Genomic DNA, 19623 nt, shown 5'->3' with positions numbered 1-19623 from the left:
ACTTTTCCAGAAGTTTACTAAGAGTCTCCTGTTGACTGGAAGGCTTACTGATTACACAGATGACTAATATATACTTTGTACAGTACATTTATTATTCTTACAAAAAAAGAAGCTAAGGAAAACACTATTACAGTGCTATGCTCTATTTATCGGAGAGCATCTGCAAATAAGCAGACCTGCAGAGTTCAAATCCATGTTGTTCAAGGGTCACTGTACTTATGGGTCCTAATAGAAGCAAACTGTATCATTATTATTATATTATTATTATCATATATATAATATATAATAATATTGTAATAAATATTATTAAAGTTATTTTCAAAGTATATTTTTTAAAATACTACATATATTATTATAACCTGACTTCTCTTGTATAGTGATTAAACATTAGGAACCTAGAGAAATGTTCAAAATGAGTCATTTCCAAGGGTCACTCACAAAGCTCCTTTAGTTAGCTGTTTTGCAGCAGGCCGCTTTTGTCCTCCTGAGTGACTATCCACCTGAAGACAAAACACATCTCTTAGTACTCCCTTCTGTAGAAAAAATACGCAGAATACCATTATACATAAAGGACATGACGTTGTGAATATTTTCTTTTCTTTTCTTTTTTTTTTAAAGATTTTATTTATTTATTTGACAGACAGAGATCACAAGTTGGCAGAGACGCAGGCAGAGAGGGAGGAGGAGCAGGCTCCCTGCTGAGCAGGGAGCCCAATGTGGGGCTCGATCCCAGGACCCTGAGATCATGACATGAGCCGAAGGCAGAGGCTTTAACCCACTGAGCCACCCAGGCACCCCATGAATATTTTCAACTCCATATCAAGAGCATAGTCTAAAAATGCAGAAGTGCCCTGCTAAAAAATAAAACAAGCAAAGCCATAGACCTATATAGCAAAGTCACACTGTGTCAAGATCACGGGAGGCTGTGCTGTGCGATAGGTTACTTGGAAGGACGCAGCTTGTACTTAAATCCTGAATCTCCAACTCTGTAAACATATTATTAAACTTTTGGAGAAGTCTATTTTGTGGGTGCCAACTCCATGAACATCTGAAAATTCAGTTGCTGTTCCAGTCTAGGTGTGTGATCTAGTAGGGCATCTCTTTCTGTCTTTCTTTTTTCCTTTAAGTAATCTCTACACCCAACATGGGGCTCAAACTCACAATCCTGAGATCAAGAGTCGCATGCTCCACTGACCGAGATAGCCAGGGGCCCACAGTAGCACTTGTTACATCAATGTTAAGGAAACAAACATGACTTATGTCAGAGCCTGAGAACTGAACCGGATCCTTCATGGAGTCTTCTAGGCGGGCCCACACTATACCAAGTTTCATTAAACCATTAATTGGGGTTTGACGGAGAAGAATCTAAGGGCTCAGTAAACTGAAAACAAGATTTTTTTCCTTTCTTTTTAGATCAGTTGTTGGGTTAGAACACTATAGGGCCTGGCTATATCATCACATTCCTGGTTGCTATAGCAGGAAAAAAACCTCTCCGTATAGGGGCACCTGGGTGACTCAGTGGGTTGAGTGTCTGACTTCACCCCAGTCATGATCTTGGGGTCCTGGATGGAGCCCTGCATTGGGCTCCACGCTCAATGGGGAGTCGGGGAGTCTGGCTGTCCCTCTACCCTTCCTCCTGCCACCCTGCTGTACACTTGCTCTCTCTCTCTCTCAAATAAATAGATAAAGTCTTAAAAAAAAAAAATCTCTCAGATAACCAAGATGAACAGATCCAGGGATGCCTGGGTGGCTCAGTCAGTTAAGCAGCTAACTCCTGCTTTCCACTCTTAGGTCATGATCTCATGGTCTTGAGATTGAGCCCCACGCAGGGATCAGTGCTCAGTGGGAAGTCTGCTTGAGATTCTTTTAATCTGCCACCCACCCCTCTGCTTGCATGTGTGTGCTCTCTTGCTGTCTCTCAAATAAATTAAAAAAAAAAAAAAAAAAAAAGAGGAACAGATTCACTTTCACCATGACAATGAGTGATGATTCAACAGTAAACAATATTTTTTCTTGAGTATCTACTATGTACTGGCTGCTAGTATATCGTTAATTCATGAGGAAATGACAGTATTGTAATTTGAGAAACAGAATAGGCACATTAATCCCGTAAACAGTAACATAACATGGCCTGGCCTGCAGGGAAGGTCTTCAGTGAGCACACTTTAACGCGCAGACGCCGGCAGGCAGCAACTACCAAGCTGAAGATGACAGGACTACATTTTCTCTCGGTCATGCTCAACATTAAGAAGTAGCTACGCAAACTGTCTTCTACCTGCACGGCCGGCTGGCTGGGAGATGATCCAACTACTTTTTCCTGCTGTGGCTGCGTGGTTCCTAAGGACCCAGGCATGACTTTGCTTCCAGAATCCTGCCCTATTAGAATGAACATAAGACAACAGAAGCAGTTAATTAAGCCTCTTATACAACGCATAGAGCCCAGGTATGTGGATTACTGACCATTCTGAAAGGGATTTCTATATTTCCTGCTCTGAGGAAGGGGAGCAAGAAGTACATTTATCTATAAAAGCTCTAGAGGCAGAAGTCAGGATTCGTAAAGCCTATTTAGGGAGTAAATAGAAACAAATACATAAGTAAAAGGTAATAAATAAAAGCCGTCCAATGCAACAGTTTCAAATTATTCAAGGTCTGAGGACTAGGCCTCAAACCAGTAATCTGTCAACAACACCGAACCCCCCAGACGCTCACAAATTAATGAATGAAGGCCCAAATAGGGGGCTGGCTAGGGGCGTTCCTGCTTTTGTCCTTTCTAGTGTTTAATGAGCAGTGTAGACATTCGAAGCTTTAGAAGAAATGGAAGACAGAGTGCACACTATTTTTAGTCTTGTGGGGGATGCCAAAAAATAGATAAATAAAGTGACGTGAGGATAGTTACAAAGTCACCTGTGCCATATAGTACTAAAAAATAGATTTTATTGTTTCTGAGCAGCACATTTTTTCCCATATAATTTAGTGTGTCATAATTAATCAGAAGTGCTTTTTCTTTCTTTCTTTCTTAGTAGTATATAAAATGAAGGTACAGACACAACAGGGTCTGTTATTTGGGTGGAAAGGGCACAGGAGACATGGTCAGAGTGGGGATGAAGTGGAATGAGAAAGGTTGCAGGCTGGATGAGGGATGGCAGAAGATGTCCTCTGGGTTTGGGGAGAGAGGGGACAGTGGAGAGGAGCTTAAGATAAAGGCTCCTGACCTGGCAGCGTGGTGTTCAGGAGGCCAGGAATCTGTGCCTGCCTCAGGCCATCCGTGGTCTTGGAAGCAGCAATGGGGGAAGTCTGATTCAAACCTTTTTTCTGAGCCTGGGAAAAATATGGCCAAAAGAAGAAGTTAATTTCATGACTAAAAGCCTTAGCAGATTGCCCAAAACAACAACCAAGCCTGTTAATGCCTACCTGGCATCACCTTCAGGTTAGACTACAAAGCGAAACCAGAATTTTACTCTACTTTCCTATCACTCGGGGAGGATTGCAAAGAGCACCCTTTAAGAATCTGTGGGCGTGTTGAATTTTCTGGACGCCATTCACAGGGATGCTGAGTGGACACCAAGCTGTCTTCCTGCTCCTGGAACTGCTGTGTTCGTGATGCCCAGATGCAAAGGCTGAGCCAGAAACAGTTTCTACCCCTAACAGTTTCTATCCCCAGAAATTTTCTATCACACCTGCGAGGATTATGAGCCCGACTATCAGATCCTATGTAGGGTCTACACAGACTCTGAGCACCTGGTCAGGGCCCAAGTGCCAACCCCAAAGCTACTGTCAGCACTCACTGTTTGCTGTGTAGATGATCTAAAGCATGTGTCACCCCTGCCACCGGTATGTCTCTCGCTCACGTCATGTCAACATCAGGTGTAACTAGGAAATGTAATGTCAACTGAATGTTAGCCTGAGGAAAATATTATTAGAAAAATTAATCTGATGTTTTAAGGGGTATGTGCATCTTTTCTATAAATAGAAAAGATGAATTGTATGATGTTTAAGGACTGGTAAGTTCCTTTTAGCTCTAAAAAAATCTGTTATCGATTTATTTTTATTTATTTATTTTTTAAAGATTTTATTTATTTGACAGAGATAGAGAGAAAGAGAACAAGCAGGGGGAGTGGCAGGCAGAGGTTGAAGCAGGCTGAGCAGGGAGCCTGATGTGGGGCTCGATCCCAGGACCCTGGGACTAAAAGGCAGATTCTTAACTAACTGAGCCACCCAGCCGCCCCTGTTACCTATTTAAAGAAAGATGAAAGGGGTGTCTGAGTGGCTCAGTCTGTTAAGCTTTGCCATCCATTTAGTCATGATCCCGGAGTCCTGTGTTTGTGGTGGTGGGGGGGGCAGTGTTCCTGCTCAGTGGGGGGTCAGCTTCTCCCTCTCCTTCTGCCCCTCCCCAATGCACCTGCTCTCTCTTTCCAATAAATAAATAAATAAATAAATAAATAAATAAATAAATAAATCTTTTATAAAAAGTAAGATGATAAAGGGCTTTTATTTATTTATTTTTTAAAGATTTTATTTATTCACTTGAGAGAGAGAGAGAGAGAGAGAGCACGTGCCTGAAAGGGGAGAGAGTCAGAAGGAGAAGCAGACTCCCTGCTAAGCAGGGATCCCCCAAAGTAGGACTTAATCCCAGGACTCCAGGATCATGACCTGAGCCGAAGGCAGTCACTTAACCAACTGAGCCACCCAGGTGCCCAATAAAGGGCTTTTAAATTTCTCTCAATTTTTAACCTTCTTTATCATTACCACTTCATAGTGCAGCAAATTTTCAGAGTTTCTTCTCTAGTTTTGTATTTTGTATACTATCAGCAGATTTAGAGTTTAGTTCAACCACCCCATGGGGGACCTAAACTATGACCTTGGCCTGATTAATATGTTTCCACCAACTATTCATTTGAGACCTTGGCAACACCTGACCATTGGCCAAGTAAGCTCATGTTAACATTTTTATTCTAAACAATTATTTGAAACAGTTAATTATTTGGTTCCCCTTTCTAGTATAAGACTGGAGAAGGAGGGGCGCCTGGGTGGCTCAGTCAGTTAAGCATCTGCCTTCAGCTCAGGTCATGATCTCTGGGTGCTGGGATTGAGCCCCACATCAGGCTCCCCGGGGGCCTATTTCTTCCTCTCTCTGCCTCTCCCCCTGCTTGTGCTCTCTCTCTCTTGGCCATTCTCTCTTAAAAAAATAAACAAAAATCTTAAAAATATATATATTCTTGGTTAACTGTATGCTGATGTTTTACGTATTTTTTCTAAATGTGTTCTCCTTCACAACACAGACAAGTAAAGGAGGAAAAAAAAACCTAGAACAATCTCATGTCAAAGCCTGAAAATTCACCATCAAATGGAGGGTATGAGGCACTGTTGTGTCTAAAAACAAGGACAACTTCTGAAGGGGCCACCTCTCGTCTGAGCACAGCTGGGAGTGTTTTATGGTCCCCTTGCCTACCTGTATGGGGCTAAGCACTGGCATCAGCGTGTTTTCATGCTCTCACCACCTGTGTTCCTCACTATACCCCTTCCCTTGGGGCAACTGCAGAGGGAGGGGAGGGTAGGGTTGGGGGGGGTGGTAGAAGGATCAGGATGCGGGGGGGGGGGGTACCTGTCCAGGTCCCTGCAGAGGAATCACTTCAATTCAGCTGCTCTGTATGTTTGGAAAGCCCAACTGCCTTGGGACTGCTGTCTCTAGCAGTTCACTGTTGCTCCCAGCCTGCTTATTCTCAGGGCAGGGCTTTTGTCTGTTTGGCTCCCTGCTGTATTCCCAGCACCTGACACGGCCGGCACCACATTGAGCGCACAGTAAATAGTTGTGAAATAAACTGAGTGCAGTGGAAGTCTGCGGGGAACGGGGGTCTGTCCTTCCCCGCTGGTCCAACGACCCCCATGCCCCAGGAGCCAGCAACTTTTTCCCATTCCCCAAAACTTCATGTTGCCTGCAGCTGACAATCTTTTCCAGAAATTTATCATTCTATTGTTTTCGCTGAACTCCTAGAGAAGACTTGATCTTTAAATACATTTTCTTAAAAAAAAAAAGTATACATACATACGTGTGTGTGTGTGTGTGTGTGTGTGTGTACATACATATATATTTATTTAAGGGCGCCTGGCAGCTCAGTTGGTTAAGGGTCTGCCTTCGGCTCCGGTCATGGTCCCAGGGCCCTGGGATCGAGTACCGTATTGGGTTCCCTGCTCAGCAGGTAGCCTGCTTCTCCCTCTCCCTCTGCCTGCTGCTCTCCCTGCTTGTGCTCTCTTGTCAAATAAATAAATAAAATCTCTCTCTCTCTCTCTCTCTATATATATATATATAGGCTCTAAGAACTCTGTTAATATCAGTATTCATCTTAATTCTTTAGATCTATGGATTATCTTGATACCATGTAAACATACAGAAAACCCCTAACAAATCAAAATATTTAATGTGTCAATCTCCCCTTCTGTGGTACACTTTGAAAGAAGGTAAGATTCATCCAACAACAGGCATTTATGGAACGAGGGAGATGCCTGGGGTCTGCCTGGCCACACTCTCATCTGGGAATTGCCCCTCTGCCACAGAAATGGGCTGGAGCCAGCAAGGCTGGAGAGCCACAAAGGTGTGTAACCCGCCACAGGCACTAAGAGCTAAACTTCAGGAAGGGAAGGAGCACTTTCTCTCCCGTCTTAAAGTGCTAGGCCTGGGGTGCCTGTGGGTGCTCAGTGGGTTAAGCGTGTGACTACCAATTTCTGCTCAGGTCATAATCTCAGGGTCACTGGGCTCCGAGCGCAGCAGGGAGTCTGCTGAGATTCTCTCTCTCCCACTCCCTCTGTCCCTCACACCCCCAATAAATAAATAAATAATCAATCACTCAATCAATCAAAGTGCCAAGCCTGCCAGTGGAGCAGTTTATCTACCTAGAGGGAGACTTTTTCTTAATTTGAAGAAAGGCCTTAGCTAGAGCAGCAGAGGCCCTGTACGGCTGCTTCCTCATGTCACCCATGCCCCTGCTCCTCTGACCCTAATGCACCGTCACCCAGACTCCCCTGGGAATTCAGAGTGGTAGTGGGCGGTGGACACCCAAGAGCAGCGGTTCTCAAATGCAGGTTTACAGACCAGTTGCATCAAGGTCACCTGGGGAGCTTGTAAACACCAAGTCTCTGGGTTCCATCCACAAGAGTCAGGAATCCGATATGGGACTTAAGAATTTACTATTATTCTAAAATGCTCTCTAGTTGATTCTGATGCATTGTTAAGTTTTGGGAAACCACTGCATTTGCCAATTTCTGTTAAATGCTTGGATAATAATGTAAAGCTGGACCAGAGTAGCCGTTCTGGTGGAGCAGAAGAGAGAGAGAGAGAATGATGAAGACAGACAGAAGACCGTGCTATCTTGAATAGGCTGAGATAGCAGAGAGCCTGATTGCTGACCTCTAAGGACATACATGATACCTCCTGGACATTCTCCCTGTTTGCTAAACATCATAGGGTGCGTTTCTGAGAGCTGCCACCCAAAGTACCTGGTCAGCTCCTTTGCCCATTTTCCACAGAACGCTATCTCATTATCTTCAAACCTGTAAGCCAGGTGAGAGCTTGTTCAACTATCTCCCACCACAGCTACAACCTTCCCCGAATCCCCATTCGACCTTTCCTTGCTCCTCCTGCTACAAGGGCAGACGCATCCCTCCTCTTTTCTAGAAAGAATCCCACCAGTGATCTGGAATTCGTGTCCATCTCCTTGCCATCACTGCTGAAGAAAGCTCAAGCCTCTTCCATGTCTTCAAAAAGACTTATTCCCTTGACCCTGCCCTTCCCGTGGCTCTGTTACCTTCATCTTTCTGAATGTTGTCTCTGCTCATTACCACACATCCCACTCTCCCCTTGCTCTCCTTCAGTCTGGCTCCTGCACCTACCACTTCAGGGAAACGAGTCTCCCCAAGATTGACAGCTGCCACCTTGTTGATCAATCCGTCAGAAAGAAGCATTCTGACCCTCACCAACTCTGGCTTCACACTGGCACTTGGTTCTGCAGACCTCTGCCCTCCCACCCATAAAACCCTCTTTCCTTAGCTTCCCGAATGCTGAACCTGATCGGTTCCTCCTCTCTCGAACCTTCTGAGTCTCACTTGCGGACTTTTCTTTCTGTGTCCATCCCCTAAATATTGAGGTGCTTCGGGGTTCTCTTCTGGTCACTTTTTTTCTTTTTCTTTTTAATATTTTTTATTTATTTGACAGACAGAGATCATCAGTAGGCAGAGAGGCAGAGAGAGAGAGGAGGAAGCAGGCTCCCAGCTGAGCAGAAAGCCCGATGTGGGACTTGATCCCAGGACCCTGAGATCATGACCTGAGCCGAAGGCAGAGGCTTAACCCCCTGAGCCACCCAGGTGCTCCTGGCCACTTTTTTCCTTTACTCACACACTTTCCCTGATCCATTTCATCCGTTTCTACCACTTGAGTTACAATTTATATGCTGCTCAGTCCCTCTGAGTCCACATTTTGGTCCTATGCTTCGGTGTCTGTAGCTGTTTATCATACAGTTTGGTTGTCCCACGGGTTGTGAGACTTGACGAAAGTATCCTAAACTAAACTCCCAACTTCCCTTCAAACCATAATTTCTTTTCAGGTTCTCTAGCTCAGTGGAGCTGGTGTCACAGTCAAGCGTCTGTGTATCATCCTTTTTTCTCCACTATAGCCAAATTGCAAGTTCTATCTAACCTAATGGTCTCAAATCCATGTCATTTCCCCATCTCTCGCGGCTCGGGTAGGGGTTCAGCATTTCACGCTTCGATTATGACACCGGCTCCTTAACATGACATACAAGGTCCTGCGTGATTTGGTCCTTGCTCACCTTTCCCACCTAAATCTTAACACCTCACATGAACCTGTTTTTCTGACCCCTCAGTATCATGGTCTCTTCTCTCACTAGCCTTTGCAAGGCTGTTCCTACTGCTGGAAAATTCTTCCCTCAGGCCCTTAATACCTGGGTAACTAACTCTCCTTTCCCTTAGCAGACCTCAGCCAGGAACCACTGGGTCAAGGGAACCTTCCCCAACCATGCCATCTGGGTGAGAGGCTTCTTTTCTAAGCCTGGAACTCTGGATTACTTCCAGCAGAGCATCAAACATTGTGCATTGCGGCTGTCAGTTTATCTGTCTGCCTCCTGCCCTGCAACAGACTGCTGTCTCCCTGACACTTGGCCCAGGGCTGGCCATGGCAGGTACTGAGGTACTGGGGAAGGAAGGATGGATGGAGGGATGGAGAGAGGGAGGAAAGAAGGAAGGAAACCACACTGTTGGTGGTTGTGCCTCCCAGTGAACAGTATGAACAAAAAGTGCAGAGAAGGTTGGGGCGCCTGGGTGGCTCAGCGGGTTAAAGCCTCTGCCTTCAGCTCAGGTCATGATCTCAGGGTCCTGGGATCGAGTCCTGCATCGGGCTCTCTGCTCAGTGGGGGGCCTGCTTCCCCCTCTCTCTCTGCCTGCCTCTCTGCCTACTTGTGATCTCTGTCTGTCAAATAAATAAATAAAATCTTAAAAACAACAATAACAACAACAGTGCAGAGAAGGTATCTGGGGTAACTGGAAAAAGCTTCATTCGTTTAGGGACTTTGGGGGCTGCCTGGAGGATGGGAAGCATTTCTACCTGCTATAAAAGGAAGTTGAATGAATACCAGTGTCAGTAACTGAGGTGGAGCTCACAGTGAGTCTGGCCTCATCAGGGAGGCGGGGAGAAGGGGTCAGCCTGGGCAGATGGAGGCTTTCCAACCAGAGCAGTGTAACTGTCAGCCAGGGGTTTGTACTTTCTCCTGCAGCCATGGGGATTCTCATGATCTGGTTCGGGTCATCAAACAAATGTTTTAGGAAGATTAATGTGGTAGAAATCTGCCTTCAGAAAGAGGCCGAAGGCAAATCAATCACTCAGATAATTGCAACATTTGTTGATGTGTTAGGGTCTGAATGGGCCTCAGAAATCATCTAGCCCAGTGCTTCTCTATTCTGGTTGCTCTTTAGAATCCCTTGGGGAGCTTTTGAAAAATGCTGATGCTTAGAGCCCTTTCATCAGGCCATTTAAAAATCAGAATTTATGGAGGAGAGGCCCAGGCACCCATATTTTTAAAAACTTCCCAGGTGGTTCAATTGCATAGTTGGGGTTCCTCATTGAGAGAGAAATTAGGGTTCAGAGAGTTTAAGACACAAACTTAACCAAACCAGTCCCTGGCAGAGCGGGACCTACAAGCAAACTCTGATTCCTCACCCAGCTCCTGTTTTTCCCATTACACTGCAGTCCCTCTTAAAGCCTAGCTCAGGGTAAGGATGCAGAAAAGGAGGGAAATAGGAAAAAGTACATACACCATAGCCGACTAGCAGGTAAAAGTTTGCTTTTCCAAGCAATGTGGCCATGCTCTGAACCTCCATCTCCTTGACAGTCAATTGGACCTTGAGAGCTTGTTTGGAGGTTCTAGCAGGGGAGCGCAGCTACTCGTATACCCTTGACCGAAGAACGGTCCTCTCCTCTATCGGGGAAGGTCGTCCTCTTCGACCGAGCGCGCAGCTTCGGGAGGGACGCACATGGAGCGGTGAGGGAGGAAGGGGACACCCGCCTAGCCAGCCAGATCAGCCGAATCAACCCTGGCGATCAATGGGGTGACAGATGTCGCAGCCAGATCGCCCTCACATCCTTGACAGTCAATTGGAAACAGTCACTTCTTGTAGTTCCAAGGTAAGGATTAGTAGTAACACGGAGAGCCCCTGGCACTATACCAACTGTTAATAATATGATCATTACTTTTATTTTTATTGGCAAGAACAAGTGTGAGACATTCAAAGACAAATCAGTAGGTTTTTTTTTTTTTTTTTTTGAATCAGTAGGATTTAATAACTTATTAAAAGTACAGAAGGAGTGGGGTGCCTGGGTGGCTCAGTGTGTTAAAGCCTCTGCCTTCAGCTCAGGTCGTGATCCCGGGGTCCTGGGATGGTGCCCCTGGGATCGCATGGGGTTCTCTGCTCAGCGGGGAGCCTGCTTCCTACTCTTTCTCTGCCTGCCTCTCTGCCTGCTTGTGATCTCTGTCAAATAAATAAATAAAATCTTAAAAAAAAAAAAAGGTACAGAAGGAGAAAAACAAATACCACCTAGATTTTGCAGTCTGGGTGTCTGAAGATCTGGTGGCCCCTGGCTCTGTTGTACAGTTATCAGGCTGAGCTAGAGGGAGGAAGGGGAGTCGGGAGGAGCAGGGATGGGCTGGAGACCAGCTGTGATCACTCTGGCGACACACGAAGCATGGTGAGTGCTGCTCTCAAGGGATTTATGGTCGCCTAAATCTTCTAGTGATCTAAGGAGATCTGGACTTAAAATAATTTAATTTTGCTTAATAGGCTAAACTCTTATAAATTGCCTGCTTTAATCGCTGACTGAATATTAATCTATTTACAAGAAAGCTTAAATCCTGTAAATTATGCTCTGCATTAAGGGATTTCAGTTCACAGGGCTCTCTGGAGGAATGGCTGATTCTAGGTCTGAGGCAAGATAATCAGAAGACACTCTCACAGGGTCTTGGGCCACAAAGTGCTCAGAGTAGACCAGGCCGCGTCAAAAGTATAGAAGCCAGCTTCAGCAGGCCTCCACTGACCACATTTAGGACATTTTATTTATTTTTATTTTTAATTTTTTTTCATTTAGGACATTTTAGGTGTAAGGTCCTATTCAGCCAGAGCAGCCCCACCCCGATTGAACTGCCATTTTGCTGTAAAGCTTCAATTGACCTCGCCCCCCCCCCCCCAGGGGAACTTATTTAAAAGCAAGTCCGGGAAACCAGTCCCAGGTAACAAAGTTCAAATACAAGGGTGGGTCAGGCCAGGTGGAGGTATTCAATCAGTGGGGGGGCGCATACTGTCTCCTAGCTACCAAGGAATATGGGCCCCACCCTTTGAGAGCCTTTGGCACCAATCCTAACCAAGGTGTGATAGGCTGGTTCAAATGTCTACTAGGGTAAATTGTAATTCAACTGGTCACCTAGCATCACTGTGGGGTTTCCTGTGTGTGTTACAATCTCATTGGCCACCTGTATGTGGCCAGGTCCAACCACATGGACTTTCCAGACTATAAAAGTTAGTCTGGAAAGCAGGGAGTGGTCATCCTCTCTGTAGCAGCAGCCCCCAACCGGTCGGTTTGATGGTCGGTCTGATTCCTGATGCTTGGCATGAAATAAAGCTTTGCTTGACCTTCGCTTTGTATCAGTCTTGCTCCTTTAATCACGGACCCATTATTGGGGTACTCAACATTAGGCATTAAAAAAAAAAATAGTGAAAGCAACAGACGGCAACATCAACTACAAAATGAATACATGACCTTTTAGAGATCCCAAATATCTAAATATCACAGATGAACTTCCATGTCTGGCTTAGCCTCAAAATATACTGGGCAGAGGGAGAGCGAGGGTTAGCTGGTATGGATGGGATAAGCACAGCCATGAGTCGGTAAGCACTGAAGCTGACAGCCCCAAAGAGAGAGAGAGAGGGAGAAGAAGAAAAAGCTCTTCTTTATGGAACAGTCCCAGCCAAAAACTCTATAGATAGGATAATACAGTTAGAAAATCGCCATTTTGCAACCACCAATGTAATATTCAGGAGAGGCTCACTGATGGAGTCTCGAATCACCAGAGAGATGGGAGAATAGATGTGAGAGACAGGGGAACGGGAGAGTCACATGGTCCCAAAGCACTCTCCTAGAGGTCATGTCTGCTTTACAAAGGGAAAAAGGTACCTTTGAGGACCTGGAGGAGAAACCTGACCTTAACCAAGTGATCACACCCAGAATCACCAATAACAGCCCCAGCCAACACTTTGTGTCTAGCCACAATTGTTTAGCTTGCCTCTGCCCATGAGGACACAATCAGACAACTCCACACTAAGGCCAATCTACAGGACAAATGATCTGGATTGCTCCTGGAGCCTAGAGAGGTGACATATGAAATCAGTGCTCTTTGACTGGATTCTAGAGTGAAACATTGTTGTAAAGGCCATTATTGGGTCAACTGGAAGAAATCTGATACAATTTTACTGTAGTAATGTTAACTTTTCTGGTGGGCGGGTATGATCGTGACACTATGGCTGTGCTGAAGAAAATCCTTGTTCATATGAAATAGCTGGTGAAATATTTAGGGCAAGGGGTCAAGACATTTGTAACCGACTTTTGAGATGGTTCAGAGAAAAAAGTGTGTGTATGTGTGTGTGTGTGTGTAGAGAGAGAGGGAGAGAAGGAGACACACAGTTAAAGAAAATGTTGCAAAACAACTATGGGTAAATCTAGGTGAATGGGTTCACTGTACTCTTCCAATTTTCTGTGGGTTTGGGAAGTTGTCACAATACAAAAGGTGGGGTGGGGCCTTACATTCATTCTGTAAGAGGCTGGTTACATTGGTCGCCTGCGGAGAACTGGGTGGCTGGGGGACAGAAGCAGGGAAATTTTCACCATTATATATTCCTTTTTGTACCTTTTGAATTTTTTTTTTAAAGATTTTATTTATTTATTTGACAGAGAGAAATCACAAGTAGGCAGAGAGGCAGACAGAGAGAGAGGAGGAAGCAGACTCCCTGCTGAGCAGAGAGCCCAATGTGGGGCTCGATCACAGGACCCTGGGATCATGACCTGAGCCGAAGGCAGAGGCTTTAACCCGCTGAGCCACCCAGGCACCCCTACACCTGATACCTTAATTGTTCCAGAAAACCTACAGCAATAACACGCTTGACATAATACAACTGACCTAGTTCCCAGTACCTTTTGCCATTGAAAGTCACAAAAAATTACTTTGGAGCTGTCAGTGGAGGCTTCTTGTTACCTCTAGACACTGAAACTTTTGGGAATCAGAGAGATGTTTCTCCTTAATCAAGCCATTACTTATATAGAAAATATAAAAGAGAAAGAAATCATGCCATGGCTGATTTCTATATAATTAATTGTAACAACAAACATAAAGCAGATCAATACATACTGATATAAAATAATCCTCAATTTATGTAATTAAGTAAAAACATCCATGGTATATTGCAGAGGTAAGTAGGTCTATTGTGGTATCTTTCACTGTATATGCAGAGGACATCTCTGGAAGAATATAAAGAACCTAGAAATGGTGGGAGCCTCCGGGAGGGAAACATGCGGACTGGCAGGAAGACTTGCTTTTCTTTTCTTCTTTTTTTTTCTTTTAAGATTTTATTTATTTATTTGACAGAGAGAGAGAATGAGAGCACAAGCAGGGGGAGCAGCAGGCAGAGAGAGAGAGAGAGAGAAGTGGGCTCTTGGCCAAGCAAGGAGCCTGACACAGGACTCGATCCCAGGACCCTGGGATCATGACCTGAGCTGAAGGCAGCTGCTTAACCAACTGAGCCATCCAGGCATCCCAAGATTTGCTTTTCTCCGTAAACTATTTTGGAACTATTTTAAGTTTTCACCAACTGCGTATTTTACTGATTAAAAAAAAAAATATATATATATATATATATGTTTTGATAAATACTGTCCAGTTCACGTCTTCTATGTGGGGCAAGTTTTTAAATCTTGAAGAAAATGAGAATAATCTGTAATTCTACTATACAGAGAACTGCTATTAATGTTATATTGCATTTCTTTTTAATGAAATTTCTGGGTGTTTTGTAAGCAAAAATGTTTTCTGTTTTCTAATTCAACATACTGTCTTGCTCCATTATTTTTCTAAAAGTGAAAACATATTGTTTATTAAATGTGGGCTCCAGAGCGTGGCTCAGTTGGTTAAGCAACCGCCTTCTACTCAGGTCATGATCCTGGAGTCCGGGGATCGAGTCCCGCATTGGCTTCCCAGCTCCACGGGGAGTCTGCTTCTCCCTCTGACCTTCTCCCCTCTCATTCTCTCTCACTCACTCTCTCTCTCAAATAAATAAATAAAATCTTAAAAAAATAAAATAAAAAAAGTAGGCTTCACACCCAGTGTGGAGCCCAATGTGGAGCTTGAACTCTTGACCACCAAGATCAAGACCTGAGCTGAGACCAAGAGTCAGTCACTCAACTAAATGAGCTACCCAGGCACCCCTACATTCATTTTTTTAAGTAAGCTCTATGCTTGAATCCACAACCTGAGATCAAGAGTCCTATGCTCTACTGAACGAGCCAGTCAGGTATCCCTCCTAATTATACCTTTAAAAGCACATTTTAAATATTTCAAATTTAAACATACACTTAAAGTATTTTGTAAGCCTTTCCCAAATCTTTAAGTTATTTTTTAAAGATTTATTTATTTATTTTAGAGAGAGTGCACAAGCAGGAGGCACAGGGAGAGGGAGTCTCAAGCAGACTCCACACTGATGCAGAGCCCAATGCAGGGCTCAATCTCATGACTCTGATATCACAAGAGCCAAAACCAAGAGGTGGAGGCTCAACTGACCAAGTTATTTTTTTTTTTTTTAAAGATTTTATTTATTTATTTGACAGAGAGAAGTCACAAGTAGGCAGAGAGGCAGGCAGAGAGAGAGAGGCAGAAGCAGGCTCCCTGCTGAGCAGAGAGCCCGATGCGGGACTCGATCCCAGGACCCTGAGATCATGACCTGAGCCGAAGGCAGCGGCATAACCACTGAGCCACCCAGGCGCCCCAAGTTATTTTTTTAAAACATTTTATTTACTTACTTTTATATAAAAAGATATTGTTTTATTTACTTTTTAAGTAGGTGCCATGCCCAGTGTGAAGCCCAACAGGAGGCTTGAATTCACGACCCTGAGATTAAAACCTGAGCTGAGACTGAGTTGGACACTTAACCGACTGATCCACCCAGGTGCCCCAAGATTTTACTTTTTTAAAAAGTAATCCAGGGCACCTGGGTGACTCAGTCAGTTAAGCATCTGCCTTTGGCTCAGGTCATGATCCCAGGGTTCTGGGATTGAGTCCTATATCAGGCTCCCTGCCTCTCCCCTACCTACCTGTGCTCTCCCTCTCAAATAAATAAATAAATAAATAAATAAATAAATAAATAAAATATTTAAGAAAAATAATCTCTATGCCCAATGTGGGGGTCGAACCTACAACCCCAAGATCAAGGGTCACATGCTCCACTGATTAAGATAGCCAGGCACCCTTCAAAAACATTTTAAATAGCTGCAGAGCATTCATCACAGCCCGTGATTTTAGTATTAGACATCTGGGCTTTTGTTTTTTAATTTTTATTATTTTTTTAAATTAAAAAATATATGTTTTTTATTTGTCAGAGAGAGAGAGTGCACAAGCAGGGGAAGAGGCAGGAAGAGGAAGCAGCAGGCTCCCCGCTGAGCAGGGAACCCAATGTGGGACTTGATCCCAGAACCCTGGGATCATGACCTGAGCCGAAGGCAGATGCTTTACTGACTGAGCCATCCAGGGGTCCCCAGACATTTGGGTTTTTAAAAAACTTTTTGGCAACTAAAGTGTAGAAGAGTATCTATAGCTCTCTATACTTTGCATAAGAAAGGAAGGTAAGTAAGAAAACATACACGTATCTGCTCATTTGTGTGAAAATAAACGTAGGATAAATCAACTAGAGAGGAATGAGATCGGGGACAACAGAGGTGGCTGAGCACTGGCAGGGAAGGATGGAAGGGTGGGAGAAGGGTGCAGTGAGGTGCTCCAGGTACACCCTCTGCAGAGCCCTGACTTTTGGAACCATACTAATGGGTCGTACTTTCAAAGGAAATTAAGTAGGTAAAATCAACAAGGACATCAGGGAAAGACTCCATAATGAAATATGAACAGAAACAAGCAGAACTAGATTTCCAATGACTAGCATAACTACTCGAAGGGAGGGGGAAGCACTAGGCCATGCAACCGTCAAATGCAGTAGTTTGAAAGATTCATTTATTTAGGGGCACCTGGGTGGCTCAGCCAGTTAAGCACCTGCTTTCAGCTCAAGTCATGATCTCAGGGTCCCTGGGATCAAGTCTCACATCCGGCTCCTTACTCAGCGGGGAGCCTACTTCTCCCTCTGCCTACAGCTCCCCCTCCGTATACGCGCGCTCTCTCTGTCTGACAAATAAGTAAATAAAATCTACGCATAAAAAAGATTTATTTATTTTAGAGAGAGTGCACATGTGTTGGGGGGAGGGGTTGAGGGAAGGGGAGAGAGACTCTTAAGCAGACTCCAGCTCAACACAGAGCCTAATGTGGGTCTGAGTGCATAACCCTGAGATCACAACCTGAACTGACACCAAGAGTCAGATGCTTAACCAACTGAGCCACCCAGGTACCCCATGAACACAGCATTTTAACTACAGACCTTTAGGCTAAAGACAGAATGGTAAACCACACTGATGTCCATTAGTAGGTTTGTTTTTCATGGCGGTGTGGATTAGCATTTCTGAAACTCTTTTCTGGGATTCCAGGATTGAGCAATTTAGTAAATATATTGTGCAGCTGCCTTTCTCAGTGTTAGAAGAGAGGAAACATGAAAGATGTTTGGAAATGGAAAAGAAGGAGACTTAAATAATGAACACAGCGGTCCTGGATTAGAATCCAAAGTATCAATATAAACTCAGTGTTTTTATTTATTTGTTTACTGAGAGGAGCAGGAAGGGGAGAGGGAGAGAGAGACTCTTAAGCAAGCTCCATGCCCAGCGTTGATCCCAACATGGGGCTCCAGCTCATGACCCCGCGATCACAACCCGAGCCAAAATCAAGAGTGGGATACTTAACTAACTCAACCATCCAGGCACCCCTGAACTTACTGTTTTTAATACAGATTGATCTATAAATAGCTACAGATGTTGCATGTGTGTAAAGATATACAGGTCAGTCACAATGAACATGTAGTGTGCTAAATACTGTTTCTAAATACTGTTCTAAACAGTATTGGTTTCTAAATAGTTCTCCACTAGAAGGAATAAGGCTCCTTTTTTTTTAAACAAAAAAAAGATTTTATTTATTTGACAGAGATCACAAGCAGGCAGCGAGGCAAGCAGAGAGAGAAAGGGAAGCAGGCTCCCCGCTGAGCAGAGACCACCCCCCTCCACATTGCAGGGCTCGATCCCAAGACCCTGAGATCATGACCTGAGCCGAAGGCAGAGGCTTAACCCAATGAGCCACCCAGGCTCCCCAGGAATAAGGCTCCTCAAAGAAATGGCTTTTCCAGGGCAGAGGTGGGAAAGTAAAAAATGAATATGGAACATTTTGTTTTGCTTGAAATTAAAGAAAGTGCTCAAGACATGATGGAAACATGTCAGAAGGACAAGTAGCCAATCTGGAGGAGTAGCCAATGGCCATCAAAATAGCAAGCATCAAGATAAGTGACTATAACAATTTATAACTCATTGAATAAAATAAGAATGTATGAGGGGTGCCTGGGTGGCTCAGTCAATTAAATGTCTGCCTTCAGCTCGGGTCCTGATCTCCCTGCTCAGTGGGGAGTCTGCTTCTCCTTCTCCCTCTACTCCTTACCCCTGCTTGTATTCTTTCTCTCTCTCTCTCTCTCTCTCTCAAATAAATAAATAAATAAATAAACTCTTAAAAAAAAAAAAAGAATTTGTGAATCCATACTGATATAAACAAACACATAAGTAAAAAGGGAAAAAGAAAAGCTTTCTTAGATATAATGCCAACAATTAATGTAGAACAAATGATGGAATTAGACAATCTCAATTTGATGGCTATCACGGTAATAGCTAATTTTGTAAGGAAGGATTTGGTCAGGAATTATCAATGGAATCTTAATGCAGTGTGTGCAAGTTAGATGAGCAACTGGACACCTGCAGAGTGCTGAAGTATCCCCTTGAAGAAACTTACTAAGAAGCATCAGACACCATCCAAAGCACGTGCTCAAAGTTTACACCACTGGTAATGGGACAAGTCCATATTGTGAGGACATATCACTTCTGTGGCAATGCTACCACAAATGTATGACTTGAATCTAATCATGAGGAAATGGCATAGAAACCTGAATTGAGGGACATTCTACAAAGTAAATGGCTTGTACTCTTCAAAAATATCAAGGTCAGAGGCGCCTGGCTGGCTCACTGGGTTAAAGCCTCTGCCTTCGGCTCAGGTCATGATCTCTGGGTCCTGGGATCGAGCCTTGCATTGGGCTCTCTGCTCAGCAGGAAGCCTGCTTCCCCAGCTCTCTCTGCCTGCCTCTCTGCCTACTTGTGATCTCTCTCTCTGTCAAATAAATAAATAAAACCTTTAAAAAAATATCAAGGTCATAAAAGACAAAGAAAGATAGAGAACCTGTTCTAGATTTAAAGGCATGACAACAAAATTAGGCAGTGATCCTGCATCATAAACACAAAACAATGTAATTTTTCCCCCTTTTGCTGAAAGGGACATTCTTGGGAAAATCGACCAAATCTGGAAAAGGACTGTTGATTAGATGATAATATTGTAACCATGCTAATTTGATTTTGTTAACCATATAATTTATGGTTCTATGGGAGAATGTCACCATTTTTTGAAAGTACACACTGAAGTCCACAGTATTTAGGGGCAAAGAGGCATCATGCCTGCAATTTACTCTCAAAATTGTGTGTGTGTGTATGTGCGTGTGAGAGAGAGAGAGAGAGAGAGAGAGCGAGCAGGGGGAGAGGAAGAGAAGGTTAAAATGAATGGTAGCAAAACAGTAACATTTGGGGAATCTTAGTGAAGGGGATATGAAAGTGCTTATACTACTCTTCAGCTT

General features: G+C 44.1%; 1 protein-coding gene across 6 annotated transcripts in view; it reads right to left on the bottom strand.

Moving 5' to 3' along the window:
* The window catches only part of BICRAL (BICRA like chromatin remodeling complex associated protein), a 105962-nt gene that overhangs the window by 12298 nt on the left and 74041 nt on the right, over nucleotides 1-19623 (bottom strand). For all 6 annotated transcript variants that reach the window (XM_082733033.1, XM_082733035.1, XM_082733032.1 and 3 more), the window contains 3 exons: nucleotides 3213-3318; nucleotides 2276-2376; nucleotides 439-500 (listed from right to left, as the gene is read on the bottom strand). In XM_082733033.1, coding sequence (XP_082589159.1) covers nucleotides 439-500; nucleotides 2276-2376; nucleotides 3213-3318 — 269 coding nt within the window. The remainder of the gene's footprint in view (nucleotides 1-438; nucleotides 501-2275; nucleotides 2377-3212; nucleotides 3319-19623) is intronic.

This window comes from Mustela nivalis, assembly GCF_964662115.1.
Source record: "Mustela nivalis genome assembly, chromosome: 5".
In the NCBI taxonomy this organism is placed as follows: domain Eukaryota; kingdom Metazoa; phylum Chordata; class Mammalia; order Carnivora; family Mustelidae; genus Mustela; species Mustela nivalis.
This window is presented reverse-complemented; position numbering and strand designations above follow the sequence as displayed.